At 42.3% G+C, this 21,535-nt stretch overlaps 1 protein-coding gene across 1 annotated transcript; it reads right to left on the reverse strand.

Annotated features, from left to right (window-relative positions):
- Positions 1–308: 308 nt before the first annotated feature.
- cxxc5a (CXXC finger protein 5a) lies at positions 309–9,881 on the reverse strand. The gene is made up of 2 exons (XM_070918021.1): positions 9,055–9,881; positions 309–353 (listed from the first exon to the last, which is right to left on the reverse strand). The coding sequence occupies exons 1-2, from the start codon at positions 9,847–9,849 to the stop codon at positions 309–311; spliced, it is 840 nt and encodes a 279-aa protein (XP_070774122.1). The 5' UTR covers positions 9,850–9,881.
- Positions 9,882–21,535: the final 11,654 nt, after the last annotated feature.

Here is a 21,535-nt window from a genome sequence, read left to right on the forward strand (position 1 = left end):
ACCTGCTGGAAAAAGGACAAAAGGTACCAAAATGGAAACATAGAAAAGGGAATGAAAATTGCCATAGATGCTTTTCTTTACGCTTCATTTTTGGTTCAAGGAATAAGTAGGTGCATCCATTACCCGATTGATTTTTTTTGTTGTTGTTGTTGTTCTGTTTTGTTTTTTTTTGTTTTTTGTTGTTGTTGTTTTCTATAATTTTATTTTGTTGCTTGTTTGTTTATTAGCCAGTGTCTGTTCCGGAGACAATCCAGGAGTTGGCATTGCACTTGATGGCAGAGCTTTGGGTAGGGAGTGGAGGAGGAGTCCTACTGGAACCACCGGAACGCCGCTCCTGTAGGAAGCATCACCTTCTTGGAGAAACAGAGGACAAGAAGGGGAGGGGAGGGGAGGGGAGGGGAGGGGAGAGAGAAGGGGAGGTTGGAGTTATTAATGAAAAGCAGCACATTTTTACAAGTGTTTGCGAATATAATCCCAAATCTACTATTTCACTGAGAAGCTACAATTTCTTTACACCTTGACAGAGAGGCATCCATAATGTTGCCTTCCTGTTCATGCATGTATTTTCATTATCGATTAATGCTGGGGGGTTTTCGGTTAATGTTTGAATCATAACAGTCCAAAATGGTCCAAAACCATAAGATATTCAATTTGTAGTTTTATACACCAGACAAAAGCAAAAAAATCTACAAATTTAAGAAGGTGCAACCAGTGACTGTTTTGTATCTTTAGTTGACAAATGACTTAAATGATTAATGTCAAACAACGGCCAAACTTCTATTTCCACTCTTTATCCCTGGATGAGTAGTATGTGTGAAATCTCTACATCCTCCCCTCAGAACCACCTCAGGAACGGGCTTCAACCCTGGCTTCACACAAAACCCGATACGCCACATTTATTATTTAGCCACCACACGCATTGCTCTCCCACACCATCATCAATGATTATGCCGCTTCCACTCCCTCACCCCCTTCTCTCACCGTGGTTATCTGTGTGTCTGATTGCACTGAGCAGGAGTGGCACGCATGCATGCAGCTGCAGGGCTCAGCAGCGGCCTGCCAGTCAGGAGATAGAGAGCCGCTCGGGTTCCCCCGGAGCTGCGGCACGGCTGGCGTCCTGCAAAGTGCAATTCTGCAGCACGGATTCTTCCGTTAGCCAGCTCTGCCTGGAGCGAGGCAGGAGGAGCTCGGCAAACATTTATGCACCCACACACACTCTCGCACCGAACCAATATGTATTCAAGTACAGTCACACACCTCCACACACAGTGGCACGTTAACCGACACTCAAAATACACCCCCGAAATCACACCAAACAGTGAGACTGTTAAACTAAAATTCTCATAAACGATGGATTCAGATTCACTTTTCCATCAGTGCTCCACAGCAGAGGGTTTAATAAGGAATCATAAACACTGAGTGAAAACACATATACACACACTCATGCGTACAAACACACCTATCTAATGGAAAAGGAAACATGTAAGTGTCATACACCATTCACATCCACATATTAAAGACATTAAAACGTTTAAAATTCTGTTCAAATTCAAATGAAAAAATAATGTGTAACCTAAACACAATAAGACTTAAATTTTTGTGGCTCCTGTTGCACAGCCCTCTCACACAGCTGCAGTGAAATTATGAGTTCAACAAAAGCGACTTGGAGGCAAATGGCCCATTAGTTCAGAGAAGTTTGTTTGAAACCAAAAACAATATCAGCCCTAATTACTTTTCAGGCCCACTTAAACCATTCCTCTACCCTTGAATCAGCCATACAGAGTCCTTTTTAATGCTATTGTTCGCATCTGGACATGAAACTGAGCGACTGCGGGGTTCGTGCTCCACAGGTTTAATTTACTTTCATTTTGAAAGTTAACACCTGCTGACAAAAATGAAACATTTATGCTCAGGTAAAAAGACTTCAAACATGGTAATTACTCTGGTGATCTCAGCCAAATATAGCCCACACTGTGCTTTATTTGTTAAATTGACTCAATCAGGCATAATCTGACAGCAGAGACACTGAACACCACAGTGCTGTTCATAGCCCACATATGCACTGTGCCAGTTCACATCAACCTCTCAACTTCATATCATATGTAGCAAATGTTGTTTGGTGGATGCAGGTTTGGAGTGAATATATGTTTCAGGTGCTGCTAAACTGTTTTACTTCACCTAAACTAAATATACACAAACTGTAACTTTCAACTGTGTGCACAGAACATCGGGCATCTTTAGGAGAAGGAATATTAATAAGAACCACAAAGCGGAAGGTTAACAGCCAACATATTGCCAACATTTTTTCATGGTCTGTGTGTTAAGCATCATTAGCCCATCAACCATCTCTGTGATGACCTTTCTACATCTGCACTCAGCTGTTAAGAAGACAGTCAGAGGACAGCAACATCTGGCGCTGCCACAGATGTCAAAAACCTGGTGAGGGCTGGAGTGGCCATGACTTAATGCGTGGGAAGAAAAACAACACATCCCTCGACTGAACTGTAAATGCTGTTTTTCCTCATTATCAAACATGAGCAATCAATGGAAAAAATGGCAGCAGCTCAGGAATAGAAAAACCCTTTCCTTCACCAACACTGATTGCACAGGTTCAAACAGATGGGATCTGTGGGTGTGAAGTGGCCAATCACTAAAATCAATGGATGTGTTTTTTCACACAAGGCGAGCACATTTGTCTTAGCATAGCACAAACTATTTGTGTGTAACATACCACAAAAGTAGGAAGCATCCTTTTATTTTTCAGACTAACTGCTTCTTAAATGAGCTGAATCCAGTATAACTGACGATGGCCCTTCAGAGCACAGCACATGTTGTTAGGTGTTACTGATGCAAATTCCTGTAAGCCAGTTTAAGCCATTATGAATTCAATTTTTGCCCCCAGGGCACCGCTGAGCACTCTGGCTATTGTTTTCATGGCTTCATCATCACCAAATGTGAGGATTCCCTTATGGACACCCACAAGAAAAAAAAAAAAACACAAACTGACACAATGAACGCAAAGCATCTCCGCATGCAGGAGTGCACGTGGGATGTAACACTGTCTGCTGTTCACAAGCAGCAGAAAAGTAAACTGTATCAAAACACCAATGACCTCCAGCTGGCATAAACACCCTCTGTTTGTCTGGCTGAAAGGGCGAAGAACATTTTCCTAAACCTGCTCTCCCTTCCAGAAGTCAGTTGTAAATTATATGTAAATATATAGATACGATTGCTCTTACCGGACCAATACATACACAATATGATCTATTAGTTCAACCCATGAGTAACTGTATTTAGTTACTTGTACATGCCCGGGTCACTGGTGTAAATATGGGTGCAACTAACGATTCTTCTCTTTATCGATTGATCTGCCGATTATTTTCTTCATTAACCGATTTATCATTTTGTCTATGAAATGTTAAAAAATAGTAGATAAAATGACATCCACAGTGATGTCTTCAATTTTCAATTCACTGACATACATGACAAAGAAAAACATTTGCAGAAGCTGCAACCGGAAACGAAAAACAATTACTTGATTTTAAAAATAGTTGCAGTTCATTTTTGCAGATCAACTGGTCGTTGCAGCTCTATATGTCAGAGATGATACTGGAGATATTTGCATGGTGATATATATAAAAGCTAATGATCCAAATCTTTCATGCTAATCCTCGACACTCATGCCCAGTAATCACAGACATTTGGGCATCTAGGTTAAAAGGTTTTTGGTGTAAAGGATACATGTGATGGTTGTTTCAACAGCATTTAAATGACTGTATTTTGTTGAAATGCAGAAACTGAAATGCTGTTAAAACAACTGTTATATGTAATATAAGTTTTATAGATGTTATCTTTTTTTAAAATAATAATAATTTACTTTTTGAGTAAAGGGCTGGTTGCTTAATCCAGATGTCAGTCTACAGCACAACACCTCGACTGCCTCACTCCCTTCTCTCTCTTTCTGTCCTCCTCAGCCTCCTCTGTCCACTCCAACTTGTCCCTCTGTCTGCCCAGCAACTTGCCCACACATCCATGTGTCTCGGTGTCAGTCTGCATGCCTGTCAGTTTGCATGAGCCTCTTCTGTCCTGGCTGTCTGGTGTACGGTGTCTGGGAGGCAGGAAGGACCATGAGGGAATACGCTGCTCCCATATCAACGTCTGATACTGGCAAAGTGGCCCCCAAAGGACAACACTCATGTGTTCAGGTGTTAGCTGAGTCTGTTAACAAAGAAGCAGCATCTTTGACACGACCAATGAATTTCATTACAAAAGATATTATTCTACAAGTTGACAAAGACTATAAACTCAGCTCCTGTCTTATCTTTTTTTTTTTTAAATATTACCCGGCTCTACAGTACATCCTGAATGTACAGTGACATACGAGTAAAAACAAGATAAAACTTCCTAACCCCGACTCTCCTTCTTTCTCTCGGTGTTGAACAGCATCGCTGAGACTGACACCACTGGAGGGTATTCAGACATAGAGCAGAAAGGAACTGCCTTCCCACTTATTTCTCTCAAATGTAGCATTCCCAGAATAAATCCAGACATCTTCAGCCAGTGAGCTATGAGGTGGCAAAGGCCTCAGCATGCTAACTCCCCCTCACTTGCCAATTTTACGCTCCTCTTTGAGCTGCCATGAGCTTTCAATGGAAATCGTCAACACCCTTAAAATAAGCACACTGCTGCTGGACTGCACTTGTGTACTGACGCGTATACGCTCGCAGGCTCGTGCGAACATAGGTTTCGATGCATATGCAGTGAAACAAAGCCAAGACATTTCATCCAGCCTTTTTTTTTTTTTTTTTAACTCATGGGCGTGCACACAGACGTGCCGAAAAGCAGTCAAAACCATCTGACAAAGTGACCGCAAGACACATGTTAAATAAGACGTCATGCCCCTTTAGAGGCTGCACACTGAGTGTAACAGCCACAGCAGACGGGGATGTGCCGCTCTGTCTTTGATTGGAGGGGAATGTGACACTCAGGGGCTGTTTGAGCTACAGCTGAGGCTCACTGTGGACGAGCTCCGCTTCTGGCACAGGTGCTGCCCAAGTCTGCCCCTGAATATGCATTATGGGGAGGCAGGAACTTCTCTTACAGAAGCCTTGTTTAAAGACGATAGAAATATACACAGTAATTGACAATATTACATCATCTACACATTATTGACATTTGGGATTTACTGCTGACTCTCTGCTCTCCACTCTCTCTCCTGACGCAGCACATCCTCCATGAGTCTCATCCTCTGACATTTAGCTCACACTGATGACATCACGCTCACTGACAGCGCGGCCCAGGCTGTTTTCTCTGATCTAATCACCTGCTGAACAAGAGCTGTTGACTTAATAACAAAGCCATTTGAGACAACTACTAGACTGCTAATGGGAAATGTATGAGTGCATGAGGACAAATAAAAAGCAGGCAAAATTAAAAATGTTGTGCTACTGTCACAGCTCTGTACAGAGGGGGAAAATATACTGTGATACTGCAGCAAAGAGGTAACAGGTTGCAGAATACTGGTCTCATTTTGAGTTAAAGCCCAATTACTATCCAGGTGTACTTTACATTTTGCGTTGCACTGCATTCATGTTTAGTCGCTTTTCTTAAAATACCAACTTTACAGTGTCAAAATTACCTGTATCATGTAACAAAGATGTCCAAAATATACCGTAAGGAACACGAATAACAGCTTTAGGTTCCTAAGGCGACATCAGAGGAATATCACACGGATTACCTTGTCACAAAGAATTTATTTCACACGGCAGGTTGTCAGGTGATTGAGGTTATGGTTTGATTCGTGCTTTCTGTGTGGGAGCAGGAGCTGCACACTTTGGCGTGAATGTTTTTTGCCTTTCCCATGGCAATCTCAGGCTCAAGACCCTCAGCACGTCTTTGACACGGCAGGAACTTTCATCTCTCTAAAAAAGGCGCTGCATCTTTGTTCATATAATGTCACATTTCATCTGTCGCACGCCTACAATGCACCTGTTGTTTTGGCAATTAATGAGAGCCTGACCATTAATGTATTCACATCCATTTCTATTTGATGAATGGGCCAACTTTAGTGTAATCCACATTTCGGTGAAGTGGAAAATATTAAAACTTGACTCTAATGTTCAGGCAATGTTTGCTTTTGACAGCTACACTGATGCAGACCCCATCATGAATGAAATAACAGAGAAGTGTTGCCCAACACAAACTTTTAAAAACACTGCTATTATCCTTTAATAATATCCATTAGTCTGATATTGTTCTACTGTACAAGTAAGTTGCAAGCAAAGACAAGCCCTCTCATTTCTGGTCTGAAAAAAGGGAAATTGCTTGAGAGACAGATTAAATAAATTAGGGAGTAGCACATGTTTTCAGATGTCAGGAGTAAAACGTGTGTAAGGTAATTACAGTACATACAATTACAAGAGTCAATAATCAGGCTTCTATTATACTTAGTACTTGGAGGCTTGGCAGGTTTATGGTACCCTGGAGTTTCCTTCATATGGAGGTGGCCACTGGCAACATCAGCCGACTGTGACGTTTGCGAGCAGCGCAATGACCTATATCAACATCAACAGTCATGAATATTCAAGCCCCCCCTGGGTTTGGCATCACTGGTGTGAACGACTGGTATTAGGCTAACTGCCATGACAACATCAATTGCAGATCATAAATCAAAATTACATTCCTTCTGTTACAGACATTGAGTCGTGCCACCTACATAGCAAGCTGACACATCTCACCATTTTGGTGAATCATCAACAGAGACAAATGAAGCCTCTCATTAATTTGCAACTGAACAATACAACACTGAAAAAACAACATGCTGATATTCAAACACATTAGTCTGATTCTCCACTTGTGAGAAAATCAGGTTATTTCAGTCACAAAGGTCTGTGATGACCAGCGTATGACTCCTTCAATTTCACACCATCAAAGGACCATGTTGCAGCTCTTGAATGTTTTAACTTATTTAATGTCATACAAAGCCTGGGAGATTTTGATTATTGACAACTATTTCCCAAACTTGGGTGATTTAAATGCTTTTCTTTGTGGTCCAGGCTGCCGTTGGTTTCCATTAGTTTATCTATGGTATTAAAGTTGTTGCCAAGAACTTTGTCAAAGTAGAAATTATTGTTGTGTGATGATATGCAGACTTTTCACACCAATCTGTGCTTACACCTGCCTTACAACTCAACAACAAGAGAGCAACACACAGAAGCGTTTTCTGATGTGGCACAAAACAACTTGGTTAGGTTTAGGGAAGCATCATGGTTTGAGGTAAAGTTACTACTTCATCAAAGTTAGTGCCCATATGTTGTCATGGTTACAATAATAAACATGTGGTTGAGGTTGGGGAAAGATCGCAGTCATGGTTAGAAGAACACGTTGACTGTCGGTAGGAAGTCCTGTGTTAAAGTTCAACATTTTGTTAACGTCACCTCCTTTGCTTCTCATGGACAAGTCACAATTCCTACAGCTGCTAGAGGGTTTTGTCGCATGAATGTCATTTTTGGGCATTTGCTGAAACGGCTTATTATGTCGTTTTTCTTTGGAGGAAAACTCTTTGCAAGGCTTGAAGTTGAAAAAATACATTGAAAAAGAAACCCTATGATATGTTTTCGAAAAAGGACAGTACTTCCCACATGATTTGTAGTAAATTGGCTAAAACATGCAAAAAAAAACCTTGATATAGTTTGCACAAACATATGTATATTTGTTTTTATCATGTTGATTGGATATTTTGGTTTGAGGTTAGGAACCCTTAAAACCTTAAGATAAAACAAAGTAGAATCAGTCCTGAAGCTCCATGAACATCCATTAACTGAGCTGAGCTAGGCTAATCTTACGTTCCAAATGCAAACACAAACATTGTGTTTTCAGTTTGCATCACTCAAAATTCTCTAATAACCAAACTGTCCTTTTATGGAGCATTTCACTGTGGATGGACAAAGTCAGCACACGGGGATTGAACAACCAACATTTCAACCTACAAACAAGAGGCCAAGCTGTCACCCTCAATCAACATCAGAAAGAGAAAGAAGTAAAGCCATTAGCAGTTTGAAGCACACATCCAGTTTGTGTCAATTAGACCAGCGGCCTCTCCACTGGGTCACGTTCACCCTGTGTTATATATCTATCAATTTATTATGTAATGCCAAAGTGACACTATTATCCATTGATCACAAAAGTTTATTTCCTTTGAGATGGAACATCTGCTGGAATTGATTTCATGATTGGCCGTTCTGTCATCGCAGCCGGGGTTGGTTAGGTGACTGAGTGTGATGGAGGCAACGGACAGGAAATTTGGAGGGCCATTTAGATGAGCAGGAGTGTCACCGTAGAGAAGGACAGCGGCAGCAAAGGGAGGGGGGCGTGTGTGCCATAGTGACACCTGGTGCTCCAGATGACAGCTCTGCGGCCAGATGGACCTTGTTACATGCACACACATATACAAACATACCCACGCATGTACACTTACACACAAACACATACTGCACACACACTCACAATTAATGCCACTCTGCCTCCACACACTTTTTTTTCTCCTTTACTTTACGATTGCAACATATGCATAAGGAGGATATACATGTGACCAAACAGCAAATGCTCCAATAAAGGGAATACACTGTGTAGCTCAACGCAAAGAAAACACAAACAACCTTGTGTTTTAGCTACTGAATTATCCTTCCTGTTGAAAGATTGGGTGGTTGCATGATTATGGTGGACAGATTAAAGAGACCCCATGGTGCATGCTTACCCTGCACATACCCACCGCACTCCTCACCACCTGTCATTTCCCCCATCAGCCCACCAAAAAGCCCCCCTGTACTATTTCCCTTAAAGGGGAATAACAGTCAGGTATGAACCAAAAGATCTTCTTTGTGCTTTCAGATGTGAAGCTGAAACTTGTTTGTGATGTTTGCAGATCTCTGTAGTATTCTTTAAAATAACTCTTTGTAGGAACTCTTTGGATCAAAACCCTTTAAGCTTATTTTTGGAGGAACCTTAAACAATGACCCATAAAGCAATGCCCCATCATAACCACCATCCTCTTACCTCCAGAGCAGCAGAGGGCTTCTTCTTCAGTTCCTCACATTTGCGAAACTTGCAGATCTGGTGGCCCGTTTTGCGATTCCTGCAGCTACTGCATTGCTCGCAGTTAATCCGCCGTCTGCAAGGTGGGCACATGCCGCAACGTTTTCGCTTCTTTTTACCGGAGTTGATAGCAGAGGCCAGCTCGCTCTGCGCCGGGTACTCGGCCAGGCCGGCCATGTGTAGTGCGCTGTCCGCCAGAAACACTCCAGCCGGCGTCATGATGAAAAGCCCCGGGTTGAAGGGGAAACCACCCCCTACTCCATATGGGAAGTCAACAGGACCACCTACGGCGTCCGTGACAGACGTACCCTCCAAGTCGCTAGCCCCCGAGCCTGCGTCTCCGCCGCCAACTCCCACTCCCATGCCCCCAGGCAGGAGCATGTGCTCCATACCGGCCCGCTTTAACAGTGCTGCTGCCTGGGCAAAGTGCAGCAGGCCATTCTGTCCCTCCAGAACCTGTTCTAGGGTCCGGTCCAACTTGGCTGCTGTCAGTGCGGAGACAGTGGGCTGGGGCTGCGGGGGTGGCTGAGGCTTGGCCGAGTGGCTCTTAGTCTCACTATTGCCCGTGTGTCCATTGGTGGTGGCAGAGGAGACGGCTGTATACTGGGAGAGGGTACGGGAGTTCTTAAGGCTCTTACTGAGGGGCTCACTGATGATGCCACTGCGGTTCCTGCGCTCTATAACAGGAGAGTCCTGTTTGCAGCTACTCCGCTCCTGGTCCTCTGTCCGGCTACCCTCCGACAGCCCGCTAGACATGGTCCAGAGCGTACGTGCCTGGGTTGGGGGTGAGGGTGGAAAGGGGGCAGGGGTGAGCGAGGAGGGGGAGCAAAGACCTTTTCTCGGTCCGTTCTGTGCCCCGGTGAGAATGGTGCCTCACCTCGATGGACCAATCAGCCAGCCGACAACAGGCAGGCCCCGGAGCCTTCTGCCCGCACTACAGCTCAGCCCTCATCCACGTTCTTCCATGGGCCATCTGGAAACTTTACACAGGGAGAGAAGAGAGGTCAATGACTCATCAATGATCAAAACACTGAAACACACAAGAGAAACAGTTTCCAAGTTGAACCAAAAAAGGAGTATCTTAAAACCTGCAATCACCTCTTTGGGGTCAGCGGAAACAAGATGCATACACACCACTGGCATATCATCACCTTTTAAGTTAATATGGCGAACTTGCTTACACAGCCAGCAGTTATGGAGCAACATTAGCTTTCATTCGGAGTCGTGTTTCTGTCCACCTGGCAAATGTAAGTCCAGTATTCATTCAGTTTTACTTTTGTTTTTGGTCTCTACCAACTCCTGAGGGATATATCTAGCTCTTTAGATGCAAAAATGCTCCACTATGTTCACTAGCTAGTTGCTAACTGTGTCCGTTGAGCTGTTTGGTGCTGAGCAGGTAGTGTACAGTGGGTTTTTAGCGCTTTTTGTTAGCTGAAAACGACACTATGAGAGCTGTGAGAGTGAACCAGAACAATTAAGTTGTGGGCCAAACAGCTAAACAATGAGCCGACACTCACTATAAAGCCGAAGGGAGTTGCAGATTCAGTTGATAGTTCTCTGCAGGTTCATCACTACGAGTTACCCCTTTCACACTGTCACATTGTTTTCATATTTGTTTCATTGTAAAAAAAAATCTGTTATATCCTCTTTAAGATATTAAGAACAAGATCGAAGTTACGAAATAAGCAGACTTAACAAACCCAACAACCTTATTCAGGCTGAAAAATGTGCACATAATTTGACAAATCTTAGATATAATGTTGCATAATGTAATGTAATGCAACAAGTGAAAGAAACGCTGAAATGAAAATGTATGTTTTTTGTCAGTGTACCTGGTCTTCCTTGTACCTTTAGTTAGCAGCTGTAGTGCTTTGATACAATATGAGTTAGTGACGCTCATAGCCTACATAGAAGCCTACATTCCTTTTACATAATTGAGCACAGACAGGGACCACTTAATGTTTTAATTCATAGCTCTGAAAACCTTGACCATGAGCCACTGATGTTCGATTAAAATTCAAGCACAGAAAATTAAAAACTGTCACTGTCTCTTTAATTCTTCAGATATCAATCTACAAATCAAACTCCTGACCAGTACGGCAACACCTGCTTCCCTGGAGCTTCTCTGATTGGTTGGCAAAGAAAAGAAATTGCAAGGTTGGGTCTAATCTTGCTATTCAAATCCAATAAAATCAAATGAATTGTGTTGTATTGAGGGCACAGATTGCTTTGGTTAACTAAAGGGTATTTGTTTTATATGCTCAAATAAAAAAAGCTACAGGTATAAACACATCACACTTTACGCTACAGTATTCAAACACAGTGCACAGTGCGACATTTTCATAAACAACGCAGTTTTTGCTGTAATTACAGAGGTGTGAGCTCTTTTACTTTTTTACCTGCTTGGAGATGGTGCCCAGGTGAGCGTAGGCCTCTTTGATTATCAGTCTGTTGTATCTGTGATTTTTGTCAGATTATTTTTAAGAGAAGTTTGTCATTTGTGAAATATATTATCAGTGTTTATCTGTAATAATGTCCCTTTTAAACTTGTGAAGCCCTGTTTGAGACCGACCGGATTTGGAGTGAACGCTTTAGAAATAATTGCCCTGACTGCAGTTTAGTCATTTAAGAAATGTTGCATTTATCGACTAACAATTACATGCTCATTGATCTGAGCGTATAACCTTGTGAAACAATATGCGAGACAATAAATATTTGTCCCTTATTAGACTTTCTCACACAACAACCTGGGAAGCTGTTGAAAATGCCAAAAGCCCAGAGAGGAAGTTGATTTTCCTTTCATTAACTTTGGATTTGATTGCTAGAATTTGATTATGTCAATCAACTATTTGAGCTACTATTAGAAATGGTTGGGTTGGATTTTAATTGGTTTTAAAGACCAAACCTGTAGAGCAATATCATTTGGCAAAATATGAGATCAAATGGAGTGGTGGGGCTTATGATGAGGGCTCACTAGGATGACATTAGGAGACTCCCCACTGGACAGTGATGCATGCAGGCACCGGCTTTTAGCGTAAGATTCCTGTGACTGCTCATCTATGAAAAGAAAAACTATGCTGCGATCCTCCTGACCTGTCCATGTTCACAAACAAGCCTACCACCTCCCACAGAAAAGCTGAGGAAATGGCTGGGCCAGTCCTTATAAGGGAAACAAAGGGAAAGGGAGGGGAAGAGGATGGAGGGGGGGTGTCTGTGCAGTGTGTGGAAATTGGAAGGCCAGAATTAGTGGGAGGTAAAGCTTCAAAGGCAAGAGCACAGCCCCCACATTCTCACCAGCTCAGGGGGATGTGGCGCCAGCGAACCAGAGCCAGCTCCGCAGCCCCTCAGCCCTGTAGTTTCAGTTTCTCCTACTACAGCACTGACCAGGGTCCGGTTTCCCAAAAGCGTCTCAAACTAACTGCATCCCTGCTCAGTTGTGGTTGAATGCACTGCAAATCATCAGAGGGATGCACAGAGGGAGGGTTGTGGTCTTATGGAATATTGGACCTTAAAAATTATGTATTTAGTGGTCAGTTGTGAATACTTTAATGTTGATAAAGGTGATATTTTTTCAGTGAGATTTTAATGTCTCAGTTGAGCTCTATGGCAGCTGTGCATTTCCAAAAGTAAATCTGGGTATCTACTACAACAATGCTTTTTCTTGATTAATCATGGGAGAATATCCAGCCCCGATCCAACTGCTTCATCAATGCTCTAAATACAGTAAATGTGCTAAAAGACTTGAGTACTCCACATAGTTAATGAACTGGCACGTTATCAATAGCTAGAATAAAGAGTTCTCAAGTCGGCTACAAAGTGACAAAGTTGGCAATCACGGCTCATGAAAACAGTTTCAAAAATATCACTGATCAGCTGTAACATAATTTTTCTACAAGGAAACCATTGTCTCACCAGCTGACCTGCTGGTGACACCGCTGTTTTAAGTAAAGTCTTTCAGATGAAACACATGTACGCAGATTTGTATGTCACATGTTGACAGGTTGTGTTCAGACTGTAGCCAAAGCAGGCGCACCACGCCACAGTTGTTGTTTTGGTCTACCACATTGTGTAATAAATGAAAGCAGCAGCGGCACCTATTTTAGCCTCACACTCGCCCTCCTCTGATGTGTGTGTGTACATCTGACTTCCATCCTACTGACCCATCAGTCACACTCTTTCCACCATCATCAACCCCAAGCATTGGCGCATAGTCTTTCGCTAATTGCCCTCCTCGACTTCCAGCGTCATGGCTCTTCAGATCCCCTCACCACATCATTTACAGTAGAGGTTTATGTCCTTATGTGAACTGACTGCCTGCCTCTGCTACCGGGAGTGTCAACGCCATACTGCTGAAACCAGATATTTGGTGTTGTTTTGTCCTTTGAGCATGTTTACTCCATCTCCTGTGATGTTATAGACCTAATGCTGTGGTTCATATTTAAGCCTTGCACCTCAGCTTTCTGTGAATTGGCCTGACTGTAATTAGAAGTCACATATTAAAGCCAACGAGAGCCACGTTTCTTGCACTTCAAGCTGCCTCAGCGTAAAACTAGGTGTAAATATCAGCTATCCCTGATATTTCCCTGAGTCTCTCTTGTTTTTTGTTAATCTATCTGCACACAACGTCCTGCACAGGATTAGCGGACTGAGATAAAGATCTGGATATAAATGGTCCACATTGATCAATACGGCCCAACAACTACGTGTGTGAAGCCTTTCTCCGATCGACCAATGAGCTCAGCTGTGAACCTGCAATCGAAGCATCCACAAAAATAATTGGTGGCCTCTTGTTTCGGTAAATTCAAAACTGCACCAGGAACAGTCACTGTCTGTTAGTATGACTTTTTGAAATGATCTTCATTACAAGCAAAGCTGAATCTGTTTTGTTTTTTACACTTTAAAGGAAAGTAAATTTGAGGGTTTGACAATTACTCTGGTTTTAATGGTCAATAAATTATTTAGTGTAGCCGACAAAATATTAACTAGCCGGAGGAGGTATAACTCAACGTTCTTAATGCGATTATAAATGTTGCTGTTCATTCAGTAAAGACTCTTAGTGAAAATTTTGACATTAATTCGAGCCTATTTTGTTGACTCAGCTGAGTGATGTCAGCTCAGTAACTTTGTCACTCTGTGGACACTTTGTCAGAGAGTTTCAAACCATCATGTTGTGAGTTGATGCATGATATTTGGGTATTAATTTGTGTGTTTAATCGACTAATAGCTTATAATTGAGTTTGGGCTCACATATACTGTAGCTGCTGTGTCAGTGAGCTTGTATACCAAATTTTGTGCAAACAGCCTCATGAAATGCAAAATTGAAAGAGGCCCATTTTTTCCTCATGGAGTGTCATGTGAGTGTGAGATGTGGTGTTTTTTTCCCAGATATTCCGGCTCTACAGAATACCGTATTGATTCTCTCTAAGAAATTCAGTTTTTGCTGTCTCCCTCTTTGCTGCTTGACCATGTTGCCTGAAAATAGTCTCCTGCGACATGTATATGTGTATAGGTTTGTTTATATCTAATAATTGGCATGAAACTTCAGTATCAGCGACCTGAGAAAAGTTCAACATTTTGGGAAATGGGTTTATTTGCTTTCTTGTCGACAATCAGACGAGAATATTGACGCCTGTGCGCTAAATATGAAACTGCAGCCAGGACACAGTTAGCTTAGCTTAGCATAAAGACTGGAAACAGGGGGGAACTGCTAGCCTGGCTCTCTCCAAAGGTAGCAAAATCAACCTACCAGCACTTCTAAAGCTCACTAATTAACACATTATATCCTGTCTTTTTAGCTGGCTGCTAGCGGTAGCTTCATACTTTGCGTACACACGAGTGGTATCAGTCTATCTCTTCACAATAAAACAAAGCGTATTTCCAAAAACTTTTCTTTTAAGCCATATGGCACAAGGTGAGTATATTCTGCATACCTGAAGCAAAGCTGGTCATAACATCTAAACAGTGTAAAAGCCCAAGTAAATATGTCAGAGGTTCAGTATATGAATCACTGGAAAAAATCTAGTGCATGCAAATCAACCAGAGGTCTTCACTGTGTGTGGAACATTTACAAAATCTAGCTGAAATCATTGGCGAATTAAGTAGTACTTCAACAGATTACACTGTACATTCACAGCAATAAAAATGATGAGTACTTCCTAACAGCCTCAGTGCTGCTGGATGAATGTTGTCAGCGCTGTGGTGCTTCTACGAGCATCAACACTTCAGTTAAGATTCACATGCGGCTCTCAGCTTGTAATAGCTCCAAACTTTAACAGTTCCACATTGTCTTTTAATATATTTATTCTCAATTTATACCAATTGTTGTGATACAGATGTGTGTGTAGTGACAACTGACTGATGGATAAACGGTTGGGTGGTTCAGTCATAGATCAATAGGTGATGCAGGAAAGCATTTAGGGCCAGTGTGTGTCTATACTTCCCATTGCTTGGGGATTGTAGGCCTCTGATCTTATTCACAACAAAAATCTAAACGTGAACAGAACCAAAAACTACCAGGGATCGGGGATGTTTTTCTGTCATGGCTGCTTAAGTATGGACACATTGAAAGGATAAACTCAAGGTATGACTTTTTCAGTAAGCGATCAATGGTGAATTATTTACATTTTTCATTAAATAAACTAATTGCCTCGCTAATTTAAATCACATATCAAGCTTGAGCGCATTGAAGCAACTCCTGAATAAGTTTCCTCCACTGACGTCACGGCCTGCGCAGGTGGCAGGTAATCACAGTCAGCTTTTTTTTTTTTTTTTTTTTTTTTAATGGAGGTGGGAAAAATATTGTCTAATTTCCTGCAGGGTTATGAGGCGAACTCTGGAGCAGCTGACAGCACCTCTGGAGACGCGAGAATACTTAATGTATGAGTTCAGGCGATGCACGATGCAAATGCCCCCCCCCCCCCCCCCCGTCCAGACGCGCTGTCTGCGGACTCTGTACTTGTCTACAGTGTGCTACACATCCTCTATTCCTCCCACCTCCTGTCGACTGACGCGCGCGCACGGACACGTACACACACGCACACACACGCAGAGAAGTTAAAAAAGCCTGGTGACAATAATTAGACTCAAGGCTTCATCCATTGTCCATAACCTGCTGCGCCTTCTTTCCCTCTAATTAGGACTATATGCACACAAAAAGTTAGAGGAGGAAAACAACCACGTCGCGCGCTCCGTGACTTCAAATTATTCGCAAACATATGGAGCACTTGGAGCTGAGATCCTGGTGGCGGATTGCAGCGGGGGGGGGGGGGGGCTGTAAATCTTCGGGTGGCGCGGTGAGAGCCAGCGTACCTGGGAACTTTCTAATGACGCCCGGAGAAAAATCAGATGGAGAGAAATAAGAAGAATATGACATTTGGAATAAAAAAAAAAGCCGATTAATCCTTCACCTGTCGTTACGCGAGTGTACAATTGTGATATCTATTTATTAGTTTGTGTTTTAGGATGACAGCGGATTAAATGTTAAAAAAATAAAATAAAAGTTTCAATTCTACGGACAGAGTATGTTGTCAAATGTAGGCTAGAGCACGATGCGACTCTAATGCGCGTTGATCATTTCTTTCCTGAGCTGGAAGCGTCAAGTTTAGTGCGCATCATTAACAGCTGATCCACAATAAAGCATCGGGCTTTTGCTTGAGTGTTGTGCCGATCCGTATCAGCGCCGGCGGCGACTTGCTAAATAAAGAGAAATGAAGATTGTTCAGGAAAAACTGAGAGCAGCAAAATATCCCCTTCAGCATCATCACCCATCCAATCACCGGATAGGTGATAAAACCTTGATTTAGTTTGTCTTTCAGAGTAGAATCAGATCAAATTAGCTGGCTTTTGTCTGGACTCAGTGATCTATGAGCACGGTAGCCTATCTGCGGTACCAGCATATGGTCTGCAGTCGCACATTGGAGGATATGCAGAGGAGCCCCCGGTTCACCCTGCTATAACTTGATCCTATAAGAAGATGACATCCCAACTTTCGGCAGACTTCAACAAAGTATGATCCCCCCCATCCCACCCCTCCCTCCCTCCTCTTCCATGTATCTGCATATTTGCAAACACGGGCCCATTTTATTCGCACCTACCAAAGCAGATCCGAGCAGAGGGGAGGGCTCCCACAGTCCGAGCGGTCCGTGTCTCAGCCTGCCGTGCAGAATGGTGACAAAAAAAAAAGAAAAGGGCAGGGGGAAAAAGCTTATTCTCCGAGAACACAATCCTACAGAGTCCCTGCCTGTTAATGACAAATGTGAAAAGAAAAAAAATATTCACCGTCAGTTATTTTGGTAAAGCGTACTTTCTCTGAGGCTGAACGCGTGGGTTCCCCCAGCTTTCTCGGTCCTTGCAATCCCACCTCTACATCCCCGCTTGCAGAGAGGAACATGCAAACACATTTCATAGATTTTTGGAGCTTCGCGGAAAAACCGAACTGGACTTTTCTGCGGTGCGCGCGCTTCAGCTGAGGCAATAATAACGCGGGAGAGGCCGCGAGGTTCAGTGTGATCTCAGGACAGCCGAGGAGAGGTGTTGTTTCAGAATAAAACTGTGGGCTGACGGAAGATGACGGTGCTCTGCCTGAGTGATTACTGGCTGCGTCTTTCTTTAATGACGCTGTGGCACAAATAATGACAATATCATTTATGCAAAATAACAAAATGTCGTTCAGTTTTATGTCTGTGCAGATCGTCTAAGCTACACAAGTGATGTTTTTGTTTTATAATTAGAGGTGAAAGACAGAATAATATTATATTTAAATATCGGGTTTTCTTGTTTTAAGGAGGGACCTCCTTGTCAAGAGGGATGCAGGGTGGCGGTGGGTAAACTCAACTCGATTTATTTTGGAGAACAGAGGTTATCCACCATGCAAGGCAGGCGGAAATCAGCCTCATCCCTGGTCGCTCCTCCTCTCGCTCAGCCCCAGAGTCCACTCCACCTCTTTCGACTGGCCTGTGTGCTGGCAGGCGGCCAACCCAAGTGTGTGGAAATGACACCGCCAGGGCGGCAGAGATTTTCCTTCATTTCTCTCCTTCCCGATCGCAGACTGGCTGACATTGGCTAGAAAGTGGAGCAGCTCGTCAGGGACAATCAATGCGAATCGATCGAGCTGTGCGGTTGAGGCTCCAGAGCTGGAAAATATCGCGGCAGCTGAAGAGAGAGAGGAAAAGAGAGAGAGACAGAGAGAGAGAGAGAGGAGGGGGTGATCTACCAACTCTGTCAGTAGCCAGCCAACCTTCCTGCAAACAAATATGCTCTGGCTCTCACAAACATGACACTAACTTAGTAAATACTAAAGTTTAAAAGCCCCCAAATGCGTAATTACGCACGAGATTTGTGTTCCAAACGCATAAACAAATATCCACCCAAACAAGTTATTTCATGTTTTATTGAGTGTGAAATCATTTAAAATAATGACTTGAAATAAAAGATCTAAAAACAAATCTGCCAATATGATACAAGGCAGAGCATTATTAAAGCCCAACACACATTATCCATATTAATGATTTAGCATGTTATTATGCATTGTGATTTATATTTATTTGGGCAAATTCTTTAAATATATCATGAAATATTGAAGAAATGCAATCTATTCTGTCCTAAAATGTAAGAAAATGTGTTCAGATGACATTTAGTTTCAACACCAAGCAATAACGTTCTCTAACTTTCATTCCATCAGTGAGTATAAAAGAGTGGGTGTCATTTATTAAAATGATGGGTATCTCATTTTGGAGTGTAACTCCACAGTTACACAGTTATTGTTTAAAATCTTAATCAAATCCTCCCCAAGATATGTTAAATCTACACGGCTGTGGGTTACTTCGACTTGACGCCTCCACAGAGCTGTTCCACCACAGCAAAGGAAAATGTTATTTTAGTTATAGGCTTCATACTATGTTAGACTTTTCTGTTGTCTTACACCTGTTGCATTGCTGGCTGTCAAACACACAACAGTGCTGACATCATCACAACCAGGAAGGGACTGACATAAGTTTGTTACAACAAGAAGTATTCCAGTGTGGTCATACAATTCAAAAATGTTTGAAAGGGAAACAAGAAGAGAAAAAAAGTCAGCGGATTTATGTCATTAAAAGTTGGTTAACACAATCCACAATGGATATTTCAATTCATCACTTGGAAATAGCACCAAAACACTACATTCAATCCTCGAGTACTCACCAAATCTCACTGTAGACACACATCAGTCCAATGAATTGCCTTTGTCAATGATACAAAAAGATATCCAGTGAAATTTTGCACAGAAAAGATTCTCAAGGGCTAAAAAGGACTGCAAATAGGAAGGAAGGAGGGAATATCACTTTTTTACTTTTATGTATTCATAAGTATTCTGTATTCTGTATTCAGAGTACAGTATGTGGGTCGTAGGATATGGGGAAGAACTGATCTAGATCAAATTGTAGCTGGAAACACATTCGTGGACAGGATGTGATGGTCAGTGAATTCTCATTCTTCGTTCGGCTTTTCAGTGATTAGAACATTTCAAGGTAACCTGTGGTTGTGGTCAGCAGTGGGCTGCGATGAGGAAACATTATGCAGCAAGACCAGCAAAGCAAAACGTGTTGCAGGAAAGATCCATTTCTTTTTCAAAGAGCTCCTTTCAGTAATCCGTGTGTGTGTGTGTGTGTTCAACATCTGCAAAACGTCCAACACAGGTGTGAAAAGGCAAGCGTCTTGCATTGGCACTTATCACTGCCATTAAGTTGCATTTATGGAAATAATGAATAAACCGCCAGGGCTGGAATTGTGGCTTCAGTTTGAAAGCTGAATGAGTTTACAGTGTAGCTGTATAAAAAGATTGTCTTCAAGTGATCCATCAGTGTGTCATAAGGCAGAGTTCATATGATAAGTCACAGACGACTCTTCTATTCCGTTCACTGCTCTCTTTGAAGCATTAGGCCGCACTAATGCTGCATGAATCCTGGTACAAATGCAGATTGCCAGAATTTGACTAATTTGATACAAACCTATCCTTGTTGTCATCCGGTCAAAGTTGATCTTTTTACTGAAACTATTGTTATCAAGTGACACAACCAAGAGTCTACAGCAGGAGCTACTTAGGCACAGTGGTGCCTCGAGAATGCTAATGAATGCGAATGTTAGCATGATAAGATACTCACAATGCTAACATGCTGATGTTAAACAGGTATAAAGTTTAACATCCCCACCATTCCCCATATTAGTTTATCGTGTTAGCATGCTAACATTGGCTAATTAGCACTAAACACTTGTACAGCTGATGGGAATGTCATTAGTTATGCAGGTATTTGGTCATAAACCAAAGTAAGTAGTGACATTTTCACCAGATGATGGCGCTAGATGAAAAGTCAGAGGATCACCAAAATGATTACTATTCATCCTGGGGGGGGGGGGGGCTGTGTACCAGATTGACCTAATAGCTGCTGAGACATTTCACTCAAAGCCACAAATGTCAACCTCATGGTGGTAATAGAGGAAAGGTCAGGGGATCACCAAAGTCAGTAGGATACACAATCTGGCACTCATGAATGTGTAAAATTTCATGGCAATCCATCTAATAGTTGTTGAAAACATGTCAGCAACTATTATATAATAATTATGTACAATACATACATACATATACATGATTATATATATTTTTTACTTTTATTTTTCACTTAAATATTGTAAATGTGTGTATGTTTTTTATTTCTTATTTTTGTACATACTCTTATTTCTAAATTTATGCTACTTTCTATTCTTGAATGGGAGCGCCGGTACCGTATAATTTCCCCCTGGGGATCAATGAAGTATTTCTGATTGTGATTCTGATATATGCATTACCCTGAAATTTTGTGGACCAAAGGGGTTCAGAGTTTGTATGTCTCCCTCTCTTTCATCCTTTCAGCCATTTTACTTTTAATTTTGGGGACATTAGAGGTTCAACTTTTGTCTCTACATTTTCTGTACCATGTGTTTCCATTCAGGGAGTTAGACTATTTCACTGTAATTATATAGAATGATGAACATGAACAGGAATAATTTTGCCTCCATAAAAACCCACTGACCACAATCTCTTGCTCTTTTGTAGCATTCTGTGTGTCCTCCCTTTTGACCTTCTAAAGTCCTCTATCTCTGGTATGAAACGGAGGAATATTACATTGCAATCATACGCGTCTTTCACAGGTTGAAAAGAGGGTCAAAGAGAGAAAGCACGAGAGAGAGGGAGAGTCATGCATGGATAGATGAGGAGAGAGCAGCAAGCTGTGACTCTTGGACATGTTCTGGTGGGTGCACTGAACCCCGGAGGCTGCAGCCACACTCAGCTCTTTGTTGTTTTCGTTCTGCACAGGGAGGCAGGGTACTTTCCTGAGCTGGGGAGGAGGATTAGCGTTGCATGGCCTCCATCCCCAGCTGCGCACATGACCAGCACCGTAGGAAAGCCCCCGAAGACGGCCCAAAAAGA

The sequence above is a fragment of the Enoplosus armatus genome, chromosome 13, assembly GCF_043641665.1.
Source record: "Enoplosus armatus isolate fEnoArm2 chromosome 13, fEnoArm2.hap1, whole genome shotgun sequence".
NCBI lineage: Eukaryota > Metazoa > Chordata > Actinopteri > Centrarchiformes > Enoplosidae > Enoplosus > Enoplosus armatus.